This window comes from Setaria viridis, chromosome 7 (genome assembly GCF_005286985.2).
Source record: "Setaria viridis chromosome 7, Setaria_viridis_v4.0, whole genome shotgun sequence".
Lineage (NCBI taxonomy): Eukaryota > Viridiplantae > Streptophyta > Magnoliopsida > Poales > Poaceae > Setaria > Setaria viridis.
The window spans coordinates 30,807,151-30,824,762 of record NC_048269.2 but is presented as its reverse complement, the minus strand read 5'-3'; the positions used below and the strand labels follow the sequence as shown (position 1 = coordinate 30,824,762).

The 17,612-nt window shown below is 46.3% G+C and overlaps 1 protein-coding gene and 1 pseudogene across 1 annotated transcript; both read left to right on the top strand.

The window, feature by feature from the left end:
* Nucleotides 1–3,403: 3,403 nt before the first annotated feature.
* LOC117863724 (oryzain alpha chain) lies at nucleotides 3,404–7,173 on the top strand. The gene is made up of 5 exons (XM_034747549.2): nucleotides 3,404–3,972; nucleotides 4,974–5,209; nucleotides 5,301–5,441; nucleotides 6,199–6,648; nucleotides 6,746–7,173. The coding sequence occupies exons 1-5, from the start codon at nucleotides 3,513–3,515 to the stop codon at nucleotides 6,848–6,850; spliced, it is 1,392 nt and encodes a 463-aa protein (XP_034603440.1). The 5' UTR covers nucleotides 3,404–3,512; the 3' UTR covers nucleotides 6,851–7,173.
* Nucleotides 7,174–7,305: 132 nt separating this feature from the next.
* On the top strand, nucleotides 7,306–11,455 carry LOC117863723 (nucleoside hydrolase 3-like; annotated as a pseudogene).
* The last annotated feature ends 6,157 nt before the right edge of the window (nucleotides 11,456–17,612 follow it).

Below are 17,612 nucleotides of genomic sequence, written 5' to 3'. Positions count from 1 at the left end.
CGTGCCGGGCAGTCTGGGTTGACCCGGCCACGGTACGCTACGGCACCCGCGCGCGGCTGGAGTTGTTACACATGCACATGGTTTGCCCGACGGGTTACGGCTCTAGAGTACGCCCCATCACACGAGTGTGCTTTAATGGTGGTGAAGGATCCTCTAATTTAAGGGTCGGATTTTATAAGAATCGGATCATAATCATATATAATTTTAAATTTAAAAATAGATAGAGCTGAGTTGAGTTAAATTGTAAAGGAAGTACGATAGTCACGATCCATTTACACCCTAAACATGTACCTCTCCATCGTAGACAAAATTCTACCGGTGCCGATCGATTCTGCCTGCAATTCTGCCGGGGCACATGCCTAGACGTCCCTTCTCGAGGGACAACCCGATACGTTCATGGCCGCCGCAAGTTGCGTTGCGTCGCCTTCCCGCGCCGCCAGCCTCCGTCCCAGTCTCCCGGTCCCAGTGGATTAGCCGGATCAGATCTGACAGACGCCTAGTGGGCGCTGGGCGGGCAAGGGCCAAGGCCTTATTGTTACTTCACCACCGCAGAAGATAAGCTAAGCTGCAGCAGTTGCATCAAGTGGTTGGCGTCGGCCAGCATGGTATGGTATGGCTCGCAATTTTCCTTTGGGCTGCGATGGAGATGGAGAGAGCGAGTGGTCAGTGAGGGCGCGAGCCTGTGAGTCCGACTGAGGTACCATTTGCTTCTTTAGAAACTTTTAAAATTTCTTTCACATCGAATGTTTAGATAATAATTAGGAGTATTAAATATAGACTAATTACAAAATCAATTGCACAGATAGAGGTTAATTTACGAGAAGAATCTATTAAGCCTAATTAGTTCATGATTTGACAATGTTGTGCTACAGTAAATATGTGCTAATGATGGATTAATTAGACTTAATAGATTCGTCTCGGGAATTAGTCTTCATCTGTGTAATTAGTTTTATAATTAGCTCATATTTAGTCCTCCTAATTAGCCTTTAAATATTCGATGTGACATAAATTTTAATCCGGAGCCGCGCGGCGGCAAGGCCCTACCACTTGAGAGCTACTACCGCCGACTGCCGTGACAGGCATTACCTCTGTGCCTGTAGTATTTTGATGCTTTCAAGCCTCAACTCCTTACGGCAGTGTGGTAGTGCTAGCTTGTTTCGCAAGTGGACAGGGACGTGGACATCAAATAATGCAAGTGCCGCAAATATCTAGCAGAAAACATCTCCTGGTTATTCATTGCTACTGATAAGTCATTCAGCGGCTGCTGAAGGCTTATCATGGACGTAACTCGAATCATGCTGCGCTGTCTAGCAAATGTGGCATAAAATAAGATGAATTTTCAGCAGAATTAAGCTAAGGACAACAACTACTGACAATATTACCATCATTAGGATAAACAGAAACAAAAATCAAAAGCCTATTCTATAGTACAGGAATATTCATCATACAGGACCGTACCTCGACTGGGGCACTGTGCAAGCGATGGAACGGCCGAACGGGGTACGGTGCCGTGCTTTGCTGGGTCGCTGACTCGTTATCGTGACCGTCGCCTTTCACGGCTCTCGTTTTCTCCGGGACCGGTGAGAGGATTTCTGATTTCTCACGGCTCAGCCTACCGGTGCCCGTCTTCCCCGAGATACCGACGAACGCACATCGCCTTTTCCTATTCCACACCCATGCGGATGCAGCCGCATCTTTTGTTTAAAGATCCCACGGCGTGCTCTGCTGCGGCGATACGATCTGTAGTCCCTCATGTTGCCCCAAACTTCTATACGATAAAAAAAAAAGTATCTTTCTTCTTCTTTCTCTAAAGAGTTTTCCATATTAAAACCTCAGTTTTCCTTTTTCCTGTTTTTGAAACGGATTTATTTTGCGATGGACATCATCTTCTTGAAGATTTGTGCTCTAACTGAGGAGTTTATGATCCCCCCAAGACTTAATGGAGCTAAGGAATTAGAGTTAGGCTTAAGGTTCATTACAAGTATGGCTTACCAGCACCATTCGATTGAGATTCAGCCATGAAGACGTGGGCTCGTAATTGTCCCAAACTTAGCATTGAACTCGCCACTTTGAACGTGACATACTAATGCAGGCATTGACGCGCCCTTACCGATTATAGTAACAATGCATGTACATGCATTGATTGTTTACAGTAACCACACTAACCGTTGATCGATGCGCTTGTGTTACCGTAACCGGTGTACGGTCATGTAAACGCAGCACGGGCGCGCAGCCGTGCACGGTGCACCGCTGGTCCGCTGCATCTTACACCGCAGACGATCGGATGAGGAATCCCTGGTCGCGGGTGGGGGCCGGCGCTCATCTCACCTCTTTCCGTTCAACCACCGGATTCCATTCCCATGGCCACCCCATCCATCATTCCGTCAAGAGGCCGGCAAGAGGGGGCCTCCCGTCTTCTCTGCTCGATCTCTACTACTCTATATAGTATTCCAGTGGTTAGGACGTCGCGTTCGGAGCCGCGCAGCCGGTTGGCTTCCTTACTTGGCCCTCCTCCCTCCACTTAGCCGCCTTCTCCTCCATTCCTCCCTCCAAGTAGCCGTAGGACCATACCTCACCGGGCTGTGCCAGGGCATGTGACCTTGCAGCAAGCAGTTTAACGTGTCCAAGCTACTGCTACGTGTGTGCGCCATACCAGGCGACGTAGTTTACCGGTTTCCCATTGGTGCAAAAAAGAAAAACTTCCTGCCGACTGCCGTGAAGTTCTCCACAGATCAACACGGAAGAAGTGCACTCCGACACGGATCAGCTGCGCAACGCTTTCGTGTTTGAGGAACGGGTCGTTCAGCTAATGCGGCCAGAGGTGCCGTCGTTTTTCAACCTGTTTTGGTGTATCCGGCAAATGACTAATTTAAAGATTTAAACTACGGCAGCCGAAGCACGAACGGATTAATTAAACTCGTGAGAAACAGATAAAACAATGGTCACAGTCAAAATCATCCACCTCCACGTTACCGCCTCGTCACCACCCTTCTCCACTCCTCCATGTCTGTATCCACCACTGTCGACGCAACATCCCCCACGTCTCTCTTAGTAATTTAACAAACTGACTAATCTCGCATTACCATTTGGACTAAGCTAGTAGTCTAAACAAATTTCACAGCAACACGCCAAGAGAAAGTATTGCCTACCCTGGTAAAAAAAAACTAGAAAAAAAGAGAAGTTATTGCTCGCCTTCAATTCAATCCAATCCCACCTGTCCACGTCGGCGCCTCCACGAGCAATAAAAATCAAACGGAAAAAAATATCCTACTGCCCCAGCAGATCAAAATAGCCAAAAATGATAGCCGCAGAGATAGAGAGAGAGAGAAAAAAAAAACAAAGGGATCGTGGAATCTGGGCCCGCCACTCCCCTGCCCCCACTTGTATAAAGCAACCCAGTCATGGAAATTAAAGGAAGGCCTCCACCTCCTCTCACTCCGCAGCTCCCATCATCCACCTGCTCTGCTCCCTCCTCCTCCTCTTCAGCTAGTCTTCTCGGAGCAGCAGCGGGGATGGGTACCCCCTCCACGACGTCGCTAGCGGCGGCGGCGCTGCTGCTGCTGGTGTCGCTGGCCGCGGCGGCGGACATGTCGATCGTGTCCTACGGGGAGCGCAGCGAGGAGGAGACGCGGCGGATGTACGCGGAGTGGATGGCCACGCACGGCAGGACGTACAACGCCATCGGGGAGGAGGAGCGCCGGTACCAGGTGTTCAAGGACAACCTCCGCTACATCGACGCCCACAACGCCGCCGCCGACGCGGGCGTCCACTCCTTCCGCCTGGGGCTCAACCGCTTCGCCGACCTCACCGTCGAGGAGTACCGCGATACCTACCTCGGCGTCATGACCAAGCCGCAGAGGGAGAGGAAGCTCAGCGCCAGGTACCTCGCCGGAGAAAACGAGGAGCTGCCGGAATCCGTCGACTGGAGGGCCAAGGGCGCCGTCGCAGAGGTCAAGGACCAGGGCAGCTGCGGTAAGCTTATCCATTTTAATTAATCCCCCCCCCCTTTTTTAGTTGACGATCTCCTGCTGCTAAAAGCTGCCCTCCTTAATTCTAGAACAAAGGAAGATTCTCCGGGCTTGTTTGTTTGGTCCTTGATTAACGAAAAATTGTGAAGTGAATTCAGTCAACTTGCAGTAGTTTTGATTACCTGAAGGTCAACGGCAAAGTTTATGCAGTTAGCTATTCATGATCATGCGTCAAAGCTCAAAAATGGAGTGGAGTTTACAAAGATTAGGATACTTCTGAATTCGGACTACAGAGTCACGCCTAACAAATAAAAGCCTTTAAAATCACAATATTTTATTTGGGGTACTAGTTTGTGCAATCGTAGAGCTGGTTTCTTGGATGATTCTTTGTAACCTGCAAACTTTGTCTAGCTAATTCATTCTTACTACTTGTCTATTACTCTTGTCTGATTTACCATAACCTGGTATTGTGTCTTGATTGTGACTATTATAACTGGAACGATGTATCAATACCGAAGGAGGCAGGAGGGACCGATGTATTATTGTCTTGATCTTTATGGTTTTGCATCAAAGGGGACAGATGCTAAGGAAGTAGGTTCATCGAACGTGGACATCATCCTTGTGAACTCCAGTGGCCTTGCTTGAAGGAGCAATAGGGGGCAAAAAATCTTAACACTAATAGCGGTCGTTGTCAAGCTGGTGGGACTGATGGACCCATTAGTCCCTTTTTTCCAGATAGGCTCTTGGAAACGACTTTCATCACGGCGCTTGAGACCGTTTCACGTTCCTATTGGTCACCTGTCTACCTCAGTTTTCCTATCCATCACCATTAATTTCTTCTTTTAAGCATAAAAATATTTTCCATACGTATTGTAAGTAGCTTTCACTATTTTTATGTTACACCTTTATGTCTTTACTTGCCTACATTTTTATTGATTAGTAGAATAAAAAAATATATTGATGGAATAATGGTATTGGAATCTCATCTTTGTTTATCTCTTCCAGGGAGTTGCTGGGCTTTCTCAACAATAGCAGCTGTGGAGGGCATCAACCAGATTGTTACGGGCGACCTGATCTCCTTGTCTGAGCAGGAGCTTGTTGACTGTGACACTTCATACAACCAGGGGTGCAATGGAGGTCTGATGGACTATGCTTTTCAGTTCATCATCAACAATGGTGGAATCGACACAGAGGAGGACTACCCTTACAAGGCCAAGGACAACCGGTGTGACGTCAACAGGGTATTTTTCGCCTCCATGGTTTTCCCTTGAACTTCCAAGAACCAGCAACATTTTTACTTACCATTGCTTTTGTGTGTTGGGTTGATCGCAGAAAAATGCAAAGGTTGTTACGATCGACAGCTATGAAGATGTACCGGTGAACAGCGAGAAGAGTCTGCAGAAGGCCGTTGCACACCAGCCCGTCAGTGTTGCAATTGAGGCTAGTGGCAGAGCATTCCAGCTCTACAGCTCGGTAATTATTACTAACCTTGCTGTTGGATTCATCTGTCACGCGGTTCAGTTCAGAGATGAAACAATGAAATCATCTACTATTTGGTTATGCTTATCAGTAGGCGGCAGTTAGGTGATGGTATCTCCGTGACGGAGAAAGAAATAAAGAGCATCAACCTTGAACAAGATATGCACATGTTAGGTCGAGTCACCAAATTGCTTTAATCGTGTCCTTCATGTCGCTTTAGCAAAGATTATTTTCACTAGAAGGAATGATTCCGTTCTCACTCGGCAAGCCGCAACAACTACACCAATTATGATGCCTTGTCCATACCCTGGCTTAGTTTTATACGATCCAGACTACAATCAGCCAACTTTTGCCATACAATAGTTCTTCAGCGCCCCACCATTTCGCACAAATCATGCTCCTCCGTTTTTTTTTCCTAAGACTGTGCTGCCCCCTCGTCGTGAAGCATTTTTAATGGTTACGTTAAAGTTTTACGGTGTCTTGTAAGGGCTTTCAGAAAGATGAGTTTCTGTAAGTACCATAGTGGAGGAAGTGGTGTGAGCTATCTATCATCCACTTCCAGCAGAACATAAAGATTCTGCATGCCTTTCCTTGTGATAAAATTAAATCGGCACTTTCAAACAATTGCATTGGCAGCAAAAATCTACTTTCCCCCCATCCCATTATTCATTGTTGTTAGTACTACTGCCATTTCCATGAATCATCTGCCGTGTACTCAACTACTGATCATCATCATTTCCCGATCTCCCAGGGTATCTTCACCGGAACCTGCGGAACAGCGCTAGACCACGGTGTCACAGCCGTCGGCTACGGTACAGAGAACGGCAAGGACTACTGGATCGTGAAGAACTCGTGGGGCGGCAGCTGGGGCGAGAAAGGCTACATCCGGATGGAGCGCAACGTCAAGTCGTCCAGCGGCAAGTGCGGCATCGCCGTGGAGCCCTCGTACCCTCTGAAGAAGGGCGCCAACCCCCCGAACCCCGGCCCGACGCCGCCGTCCCCCACCCCGCCGCCGACCGTCTGCGACAACTACTACTCGTGCCCGGAGAGCACCACCTGCTGCTGCATCTACGAGTACGGCAAGTACTGCTTCGCCTGGGGTTGCTGCCCGCTCGAGGGCGCCACCTGCTGCGACGACCACTACAGCTGCTGCCCCCATGACTACCCCGTCTGCAACGTACAGCAGGGAACCTGCCTCACGGTAAATGCTCGGACCATTTCACAATGTTTTCCTTAACTCGGCTGTGAAATCATTGTAAACTTCGTCTGATTCTAACTGGTAATTTGGCGACGAACAGAGCAAGGACAGCCCACTGTCAGTGAAGGCTCTGAAGCGCACCCTGGCCAAGCCGCACTGGGCTTTCTCTGGCAACTCAGCTGACGGCATGAAGAGCAGCGCGTGAAGCAATCTCAGCATGGTATCAGGCCACCAACAGCCACGGTGATCAGAGCTCCTGCAAACGATCCCCTGGTGCTTAATGGACGAAGAAAAGCGTGGCGCGGCGGCCGCTGTTTAAGTATATCCCGTATAATTAATAGGTGCTCCTGTACATAAGCCTGAAAAAATGGGTTCAGCTGTTCACGGAACTGCTTCTGCCAAATTTGCTTTTGCATATCATATGTAAGATTCAGCTAGCTTCTGCTAAGCTCCTCGCGGCGCGGCTTTGCAGAACTGCGATTGATGTTATCGAAATTGATATTGGAACAAGAAGCAATGATTATGCTATATTCATTCCCTATAGCTTTCACTGATGAAAGTGAGCAACAGCTTTTGCTTTTGACATGCTCTCAGTTCTCTGCTTCACGCTAGGCTATTCATGTGCATTCAGTTCGTTTGCCACGACGTTGTTCTTCATCTGTTGGCCATCATTATCATTCCCTCACTTGTCCAGGTTTACTTTAGAAATTGTTTGGCACAGCAGCCTGGGGCACAATACATTCGGTAGTTTCAGAGTTTCAACGCTGCAGCAACAATGCAGCAGTTTCAGAGCTATGCTGCAGCAACCTGCGTCGTCGTCGCCCTACGCTGGGCCGTTCCACTAAACGTGAAAGGCTCGTGGAAACCAAAAAGCCCAACTAAGGGCCCGTTTGGAACCAACCAGATCGTGCAAGCGTACGAGCCGCATACCTTCTAGAGTGTGCCAGCAGGATCCCGCCGCCCACCACAATCCCGGCTTCACCGCGGCGGCTTCCTCCTCCGGCGGCTGTGGCGTCCCTCCTCGACGCGGATCCGGCAGGATGGAGGGGATGGACCTCAACTCCCAACCCTCCAGGGGTAGTCCAGGGGTAGTCCAGGGGTAGTTTCGTAACGAGTGGGGCGCGGACGGGGAGGGAGCAGCGGGGAGCCGGTTTTTCCGGCTTCGCCTTGCTAGTGCAAATTGGAGAACGGCTTTACGGGTGCTCCGCGACCGAAGCCGTTTTTTGGGTGGATGTTTGGCACAGCTTCAACAGAAGCCATCCGTGGAGCCGCTCTGCCAAAGGCACCTGAGGTGGAGGAGATAGATACGGACAGCGAAGGCGCATCTTGGCTTTGACTCTCGTCGTCGTCGTTGCAGCCAGCGGCATGCCTGACTTCAACGCCTCGTGGCCGTCAATTTGATGAGCCATATGCCCCGTATCTGATCCACATCTCTCAGTCAAGGCCGGCTAGTGCGTCACTATTGTTGCTGTGAACAATGCAGGCCATTACCATCAACGCCAACGAGTGGAGCGACGCCGGGCACGCCGTCAACCACCTCTACGACATCCTCTACATGATGGGCCGCGACGACATCGCCGTCGGCGTCGGCGGCGACGGCGGGATATCCGGCGCCGGCGACATACGCCCCAACGTTGGCGGCTACCTGCCACTCATCGACCAGGTACCTCAACTGACGCAATCGATCCAGTGCTCCAAGTTAGCGCTTAGCACCATGCATTTGACGTGAGGTATCAATGCAGGGCATGTCGACGGCCGGCGGCTGCCGCTACAGGCAGGCCATCCCACCGGGGCTCGGCGGGCGGCTGGATATCGACACCAACTCCGGCGTCCGGAGGGGCTTCCTCCCGCAGGGTCCTCGGGGGTACCGGCAGCCCACGGCGCAGCGGGTGATGGCGGACACGCTCTCCTCCGGCCCGACTTCGGTGATCCTCCTCGGCGCGCACACCAACCTCGCGATCCTCCTCGCGACGCGCCCGCACCTGAGGCGGAACGTGGAACGCGTCTACGTCTCCGGCGGCGCCGTGCGGGTCGCCGGCAACCTCTTCACCGCCACCGCCGCCAACCCGTTCGCCAACTTCAACTTCTTCGGCGACCCCTTCGCCGCGTACCAGGTGCTCCACTCGGGCGTGCCTGTCACGCTGATCCCTCTCGACGCCACGTACATGGTGCCCGTGACGGAGGAGTTCAACTCCGAGTTCCGGCGGCGCCAGAGCACGTACGAGGCGCATTACGGCTTCCAGTCGCTGGACCAGGTCTGGCGCGGCACAGGAGGCGCTCCGACAGCCATAACAACACGGCAAGTAGTCTGAAGCACTCTGAACCCATCCATCTCCGGCCCTTGTAATAAAACGTCGAGTTCTCCACGAATTCCTTACGCTTCAATGAATTTGCAGGGCTACTACATGTGGGACTACTTCGCCGCCGGAGTGGCTCTCTCCAGCATGCGCCATGGCGAAACCAACGGCGGCGGCAATGAATTCGCCGAGCTCGAGTACATGAACATCACCGTGGTAACCTCCAACAAACCGTACGGCGCGCGTGACGGCTCCAACCCTTTCTTTGATGGCCTAGCTAAACCCAAGTTTGGACTGCAAGAGGGTGGAGTTCACAGTGGGCATGTTCAGACTGGGATCAGAGATGCCTTCTGCCTGGTGCGGGGAAGCAACAGAGGAAGATGTGAGGTAATGGAATGTACTGGATGCGAAATGTTGAAAAGCATGAGAACTTCGGAAGCCTGAAAACCTGCATTTCTCCTTAGGATGGATACACTAAGGAAGTGTCCGGTCCAGAAGCAGTGCAGGTATATGTCGCAACAAGCGCGAAGCCAAACACCAATAAAAGTAGCTTACTGGATAAGGAATTTTGCAAGAGCTTCCTAGAGGTAACTAAGCAGTATACTTGGCGTGTTTTTGAGCTGAAAAGCTCAGAACTCACAATGTCGAACTTCAAGCACAACAATGATCGAATTTGTTTCCTTTTCAGGTTCTAAATCTCCCTAAGAACTACAAGCCTGATTTCAGGAATGTAAGCAGGGGTAAGCCAGTCATTTTTGACATGGACATGAGCCCTGGAGATTTTGTGTCCCTCATATACCTCTTGAAGGAACCGAGAGAAGTACTTGATCTAAAGGTGAGAGAAATATATGTTACAAACGGCATAATTTTTGCAACTAACAATGCGGTATGCTGTTGTACACTGAATGCCTGAAAAAAAAACTCAGTTTGCTAAACTGTTTTAGGCTGTTTTGATCAATGGCAATGGCTGGGCTAATAGTGCAAGCATCGATATCGTTTACGACGTGCTACATATGATGGGCCGCGATGATATTCCAGTCGGTCTAGGAAATACCAATGCATTGGGCAATCCAATCCTTGGTTGCAAAAATTCTTATGCCATTCCCCACGGCAGTGGTGGATTTGTTGATTCAGACACATTGTATGGATTGGCTCGGTCACTGCCAAGAAGTCCTAGAAGGTAACCACTCTTCCTATTTCTTTCGTCACTTTCATATGTATGCTAATGCTATAGAATTGTCGTAATGCATTTTACATCTGTTCATTCCATGATTAGGTACATGTCTGAAAATTTAGATCATCCAGAGCGCCGGCAGCCACATGCTTATGATGTTTGGCAGTCAATCAGGAAGCAACTTGGTCCAGGTGAGAAAATCACGGTTCTTACCAGTGGACCTCTCACCAATCTGGCCAACATTTCACTATCTGACATGGATGCAAGCTCTGTGATAGAGGTTTGTTCTTTTTGTCCCCCTGGTAGTACGAAACTTCGAACGAAGTTCTGATGGGTGATGAATTCAGATGCGAAATCAATATTCATTAGATAAAATCTTATAATCCTCTGTATGCAGAGATTTTATGTCGTTGGCGGACACATCAGAGAGAGCGATCATGAGAAGGGAAATGTGTTCACTGTCCCATCGAACAGATATGCCGAGTTTAACATGTTCCTTGATCCACTGGCCGCAAAAATGGTCCTAGAATCCAGTCTGGATATCACACTCATTCCTCTTAACGTGCAACGAAAGGTTGCTTCATTCGAGGATGTCCTTGCAGCTTTGGAGCAACGCACGCAGCATACTCCCGAATCAAGGTTTGTCCATGGTTTGATCTTGATGCTACAGGAACTTCAGAGGAAACAGAAATTGTATCACCACATGGTAAATGGCCCCTTAAGACTCTGTAAATTGCCCACTTTCAATTGTTGACGTCTGATGTAGTCTTTGATCTTTTTTACACATTTTTCCAGGACATATTTCTGGGAGAAGTTCTTGGTGCAGTTTACATGGTCCAAGGATCTGAGTTGGAACCCTCTGTGGAAATAAAGCCAGTAAGCATTATTGCCAACACAACCGAAGGCACAGATGGGCAAATTTTGGTCAGGAGAAAGAGTGCAAACCTGCTGAAGATACTATATGATTTAAACAATGGAGTATATTACAACCATTTGGCAAATTCGTTGACAAACAATAAGCAATCTGCCATCGTTGGGAGCTTTGAAGAGCAAAAGGCAATTTGGAGCAGGCCACAAAAACAACTCATGACGCACATAGCAAAGGATATGAAATAAGTAATTTTCTGAAACGATACTGTTGCGAAAGGATTAAGGTTAGATACCAAAGGTCAAAACAGTTTACGGTATATTTCAACAGTTTAGATTCCAAAAATAGAAAGAGATATTCGATAGAGTTAAAATCATAAAGGGAATTAATACAGCAATAAAATTATATTTCTCCAGATGGATTCATTTACTCTGGTGAATGTAAGAAACTTCTATTCTGCAGTTGTTTCAAAGTCGCAACTTGTCTATTATGTTCGAGATATAACACACCTATAACACATTTCCTCTTATTCCAATATTTTCTCCATTTGTATTGAAGTGTATAAATTGTAGCTTACAGACTACCCATGACTATATGGGCACAAGCAAAAGGATAGAGGAAACTATATACCAAGAACCTTCAACGGACTACAGACTTCAAATACAAAAAATGACCAACATCATAATCACAATATACCGGTAAAACATGGATCACCAGTGGTTATGGGAAATGTTTAGCCTCGAGGAGTCTATTGAACATTACGAGTAATTAGACTCTCAAAGATGGTGTACAAGGTCCTTGTTTTCTAGACCAAAGATCTCATCTGCCTTTCTTAATAACTAGTGGAAGTGCACGTGCGGCATGTACGTGATTAAAAAGAGATTACATACAAAATATTTATTAACAAATCTAAATATAAGAAATCACAATTATTGTTTTGTCAACAATCCATCGTATAACTAACTAATGGACTCGTATGTTGATCGGTCGTATACATCTTCAGACTTTGATCCTGAGATGAGTGAGCAAGGGAACACGTAGTCATACTCATACAAGTATTTTATATAACAATTTTGGAACTGACACCAATCCTCGTGGGGAAGATGAGATGGCCAATGAAGAAACTAATAATCACCTAAAGCGAAGTACTAAAATGTTTTGTGACCTAAAGCAAAGTACCAACCCACCCAAACATGCTCAAATGTTATGTGACCCAATAAACACATATAAAAGTGACCTCCGATCTAGTGATACTCTAGGTAAATAGTCTCCGGATCAGGCACAAAGATATTGTATATATGTTTCCCTTAAACATTTACTATTGTTTATGCACGGCCATCCAAGATCCTGCAGTCCTCGCACCCTCCGGTGCTCTCCTCGGATTCAGCAGCAGAAATGAAATGCAAGATACTTGTATCAGGAAGCGAAAACTAAAGGCAACACCAAAAGTGTTGGGGACATAGACTTCGTGGTGGTTGCAGTTGTTCACCACAGCGCAGGCCTGCCTTGCCTGCACAAGCTCTATACTTCATCAGTCCAGGACCAAGCATCGTGAGCTAGATGGAGTTGACTATGAGCAGCAGGACACCTAAAAGAGAGAAGAATTCAGAATTCTTGAGTTTTCATAAGAAAAAATTCATGCACCAAATTTCTAGACAGCTAAATAAACCTTGTGAAGTACTACTGTATTTTTATTTTCTGACATGTCAACTCAAAATGCATAGAAAACATTGAGCAGGTAATATCAACTTAAAACCTTGTGAAGCACTACTGAATTTTTATTTTCTAACATGTCAACTCAAAATGCATAGAAAACACTGAGCAGGTATCAACTTAAACTTTGTGAAGCACTACATTTTTATTTTCCAACACGTCAACTCAAAATGCGTAGAAACCAATGAGCAGGTAATATCAACATAGAAACCCTTTCAGATTACAGTAATTCTAATAACATTTTCTCAAGCTTAAACATTTTCAGCTTAAAGAAGTTTCAAGCAGGCTTCCTTCTGAAAAAAAAAACTTTAAGACTAATTTCTATTGCTGTGGAGGACTGCCTCTGATTTTCCTCCCTTTTACTAACCTTCTTTCCGAAAATCAAGGAACAACATCAGAAGTTAAAACGAGCTGCATGGACATAACAGCAAGGCCAAACAGAGAATCCCATCACCATTACCATTACCTCGTGCTCCCATCAACAAAAAAAATTATCATTATCTAGTAATTACCTCAGTGTTATATGCCAAATTCCAGAGGCAATGATGCTTCCCTGATTCTTGCAAACTTCCATCAAACTTAATCCAAGTTATTGGATAAATCTCACAAGAAAGGTAACCAGATCATTACAATGTATTCATTTGTAACCAAGGTAAGAAATGTTCAGGATCCTAGAATTTCAGAACATGGAGGAATCAGTATTCTCTCACAATTTCAAATAATAATCAATTTTTTTTATTTTTCAAAAAATATAATGAATTTGGCGAGCATATTGTAGGCCTGTTGCAAACAACCTTTGATAGCTGTTATAATACACAACTCAAATATGGTTGACCTGACTAATTTTCACACATTTCATTACAACTAAGAAAGGAGCAATGCTAGACAACTAAAGCTCAGAAAAAGAAATAGTAAATTTACCTCGTACTTTTCAATTTCCTTCTGTGTCTTGTCCTATTCTTAATTTTTTCAATGTGCATGTGGAACCCTCCCATCAATGCTTACTGATGACCTTCAGAAAAGACGCAGTGCTCTGGTGCTGCCACATCAAGCATGATGAAGCATGGCACTAATTGGTTCATTGTCAGCTACAGGTATGCCATCATTAGAGCATTTCCTATGTGCGGAGCATTCGGTAATTCTCATCTTTTGGATTGGATGTGAGGAACACATTCAGTAATCAAAGCACAGTTATATTAAATTATCAAGAATATAGTTAGCAAGACAATCGAATACCAGGAGTCAAGCGTATTGACAAGAACTGCAGATAGAGTCTCTTGTTCACTATCCTTGGAGACAACAGACAACTTATGGCTTCCTAAGAAAACCTAATAAGATCATTCTATTGGTGCTTTGTGATTTTATTATTGTCCAGCAAAAGAATCTGAAGAAAAAAGAGTAAAATATATTGGGGATCAACAATCCGCATCCAAAATTGATAAAAGCCTATGTCATGGTGATCAGCATAATAAAGTAAAAATGAGAGCTTAAATTACTGGAACGCCAACAAATTCCCTGATGCTACTGGAAGAAACAACCAGGTAAGCATGTAGGCACAAATAATCAACATGTTATCTAAGCATTCTACTCAATTTGCAAGGTGTCCATTCTACATACCTACAGGAAAACAACAGGTGGTATGTATCCTTTCAGTTCCAGAAATGTACAAATATCGCCACTCTTTCACCTGCAGAGTACAAGTTTTATTTGAACTTTTATTTAAGTCCATATGTTTACTGAATAAAAAAACATCTGTATTATAAAAAATTGAATGAGGCACCATATTAGAGGATGAGCATTGCTGCGAACACAGAAAAAAAATACTAATTCATATAGAGAGCAAACCAGAAAAAGAATAAAATAAATACCTAACCTTGCCAAGCCACCATCACCGATCATCACCAGCTATTGTTAGATAGGTGGTCCCTTTCTTATGAATATCTGATGCTGAGGAAAATAAGTTAACAAGAAACAAATATGATGAGAAAACATCTCCCCCCTCATTAGGATGCACTGGTGTGAAAGTAATTTTGAAAATGAATGAGAAATACAAAAGAAAAAAAAAACAAATGACTAATCAGTGAGGGATCATATATAGCTCCAAAAAAAATTGATACAACATATGCTGTCAAGAATGATCCAAGGCCTAGAAGTGAAGCACTCGAAGTTGAGTTGCCTCGGTACAACTCTACACTCTACATGTGCTCCCTAAATAATATTAAGGGCTTTCTTTCCTAGATATCTTCCACTGCAACTCAACAAGGAGCGTTTTTTCTCTAAGAAATCAATATGAACGCGCTTGAAATTGCAAGAAAATGACATATCAGATAAGGAAGAACGAAGCAACCAGTCAGGATTGATTTGTCATTTGTGTTCAAATGCCTTGGCGACACGACAAGCATGAGTTGGGATCGCAATATGGCGGGCAGCCGCTGCCGCCGCTTCTAATCTCGAAGTAGGTCAGGCGGCAGTGGAAAAGCCCCGCGTAGCTTCTTCCCCGGCGAGGGACCGGTCAGCGAGCTGCGATTGGCGGAGGTGGCTCCACCGGCGATGAGGACGGGGCATGCGAGGATTCGGAGGTCGTGCACCTTGTTGTCGTGTCGCCGCCACTGCCACCACATTCTCAGAGAGCCGCCCATGGGGATTGGAGAAGTCGAGCTCCCGCATCTCCTCGTCATCTCGTGGTTCTGGGCCGCCGCCGAACATTTTTGCATCAGCATGGGAGGGGTTCGCGGAAATTTGGTTACAGGACAACATGTGAAAGTATCCCTCACTTATGCTAAAGCTTTCAGTGACCACTTCCACTTTTCTTCAAAGTACGAATACACATACAACCATATTGCTAGTTGGTGACAGTTTTATAACAGATCCATTGTCCAGCATTTACATTTTCAGGCAAGGTCCCGCAGGCATAGTGGTCAAAAGGCAAGAAGGTACTTTGGGCTAATCGAGTACACGAATATATGGCACAGGAAATATTCTAAAACAGCCGCACCACTAGTGTTCTCATACACTATGTGGCTGCAATAAATTGAAGATTGATGCAATCTTATAAATGGCTACTTATAATCTGGAGAAAACAAACAGGGAAAAGGCAATGTTACATGCTAATCATTTTGCTTTCATTGGGACAACTTGACTTAAAAAGGATAACCAAGTCTTTGGAAAAATCTGTTCAGTTCATTAGTTCAAGTAGAAATTCTTGGTTTGTTCATGGCTAGACCTATTTTCTGCTACAAGGAACAAGTGGAAGGTATCACCGGAAAACATGAGATCGGCAATTCAGTTAACTCCTTGACCATCTTCTTTAGGTAATACCATATAAAAAGGACTGTCAAAATGCTTTCGAGCCAGCTTTCAAAAAGTAATCACAATCTTCTCGCAGAAAAATGATATTTGGTTATACGTTTCCATCTTTTCTAAGGGGGGAGCCCAACTTTGTTACGGCTGTGTATTACTGCATTTTAAATAAAATCTTCTGTAATGGTTGCAATGTAACTAAACAAGTATCGGTACTGAGGAAAAGCTAGAGCTTAGCCTTTACTGTCACGGTAACAATGAATAAATAGTACAAGATCTGTTCACAATTTTTTTATGTAGCTAGAATAGGCCCATCAATTAGAGGAGTTAAGTATAGTTGTCAAATAATCTTTACTTCTCATCTAAGCTTTCCATCATCAGCATTTTATGCCGTACCTCAGGAAGATGTGGTCCTGAATACGTCGATCTTTCACCAGCCTGAGAATGACCATTAGTAATCGACCCACCTGCAACACATCCTACATGGTACTGAATATTACTTATATTAACCGAAGGAAAAAACCAACTCAAGCATACAAATTGTGCACACAACAATCCAATTTGTTTCTGTTATCTGGCTTTTGGAAAATTGAAACTTATAGGATTAAAAGATGTTTTAATTCAAGAGAAAATCTACAATGACCATAATCTTTTCAGCAAAATATTGACCATATAATAATGTAGCAGAGATGAATAACGGGGAGGCCAAAGAGGGGGAACGGTGAGAGGCGACTTACTGCGAACTTGGATGTGCCGACGACGCCTCCACACCTGCTTGAGCATTAGATGATTTAGCGACAGCATCCCCATGACACCTGGTATCTCTGTGAGGCAGGCGGGCGGGCGGCTGACCTCTGTTCCCCATACTATCTTTGTGCGTGAAAGTTCGTGTCCTTTAGTACCCATATCTCCTCTCGTCTAATCTACATGTCCCACCCTCCGTCTCTATCTACATCTCTCTATTCCGCGCGTGCTCTCGGTTTCGATTCAAACCCGCAACAGCTTAAGAGGCCGCGAGGGAAAGAAATCGACTTGGCGCCACCGCAGGCGGGGAGGGGAAGAGTGGGGCTCTCCTTGTTTTTCCTTCAGGAGAGAGCTGCCTCCCTCCTCGTCTCCACGCGCGGCGACATGTCGCACCCAGCGATGCACAGCACAGACCCCGCTCCCCACGCAAGGCAAGATGGTGGCAAGAACTGAACGGGGGGCATTTTGCATATATTCGGATCGCTATTAATAAGCCCGATCCAAATCAAGGGAGTATTTTGAAAATAATCGTGATTAATAATCTAGATCCCAATTAGGGGTCTATATGTAAATAAATTGGGTTCTTTTGTAGATATTTGGATTGAGATTAATGATCGCGATCCAATAACATTTCAGGCCGGCGCCATGGGAGCCGGCGAGGTCGCCTTGCCGCCAGCGACCACCGCCCGCCCCTTCGCGCTGCACCACTGCGAGCTTCCGCCAAGTTTGCGCTCCCGGCCGCTGCCTCCGGCGACCCTCGCGAGCGAAGCACGGGCCTAAAATTCCCCAGACCAGAAGGCCCCGCGGCGGCCCCTCGCCGTGTCGCGGCGTCGAGATCTGGCGAGCCGGCCGGCGCTTGCCTTCCCGTTAC

Bases quoted from the DNA above. Each gene is read 5' to 3' on its own strand.
- LOC117863724 (XM_034747549.2), top strand. From the start codon at position 3,513: ATGGGTACCCCCTCCACGACGTCGCTAGCGGCGGCGGCGCTGCTGCTG. The intron at 3,973-4,973 runs GTAAGCTTATCC...TATCTCTTCCAG, and splicing joins CAAGGACCAGGGCAGCTGCG to GGAGTTGCTGGGCTTTCTCA. The intron at 5,210-5,300 runs GTATTTTTCGCC...GGTTGATCGCAG, and splicing joins ACCGGTGTGACGTCAACAGG to AAAAATGCAAAGGTTGTTAC.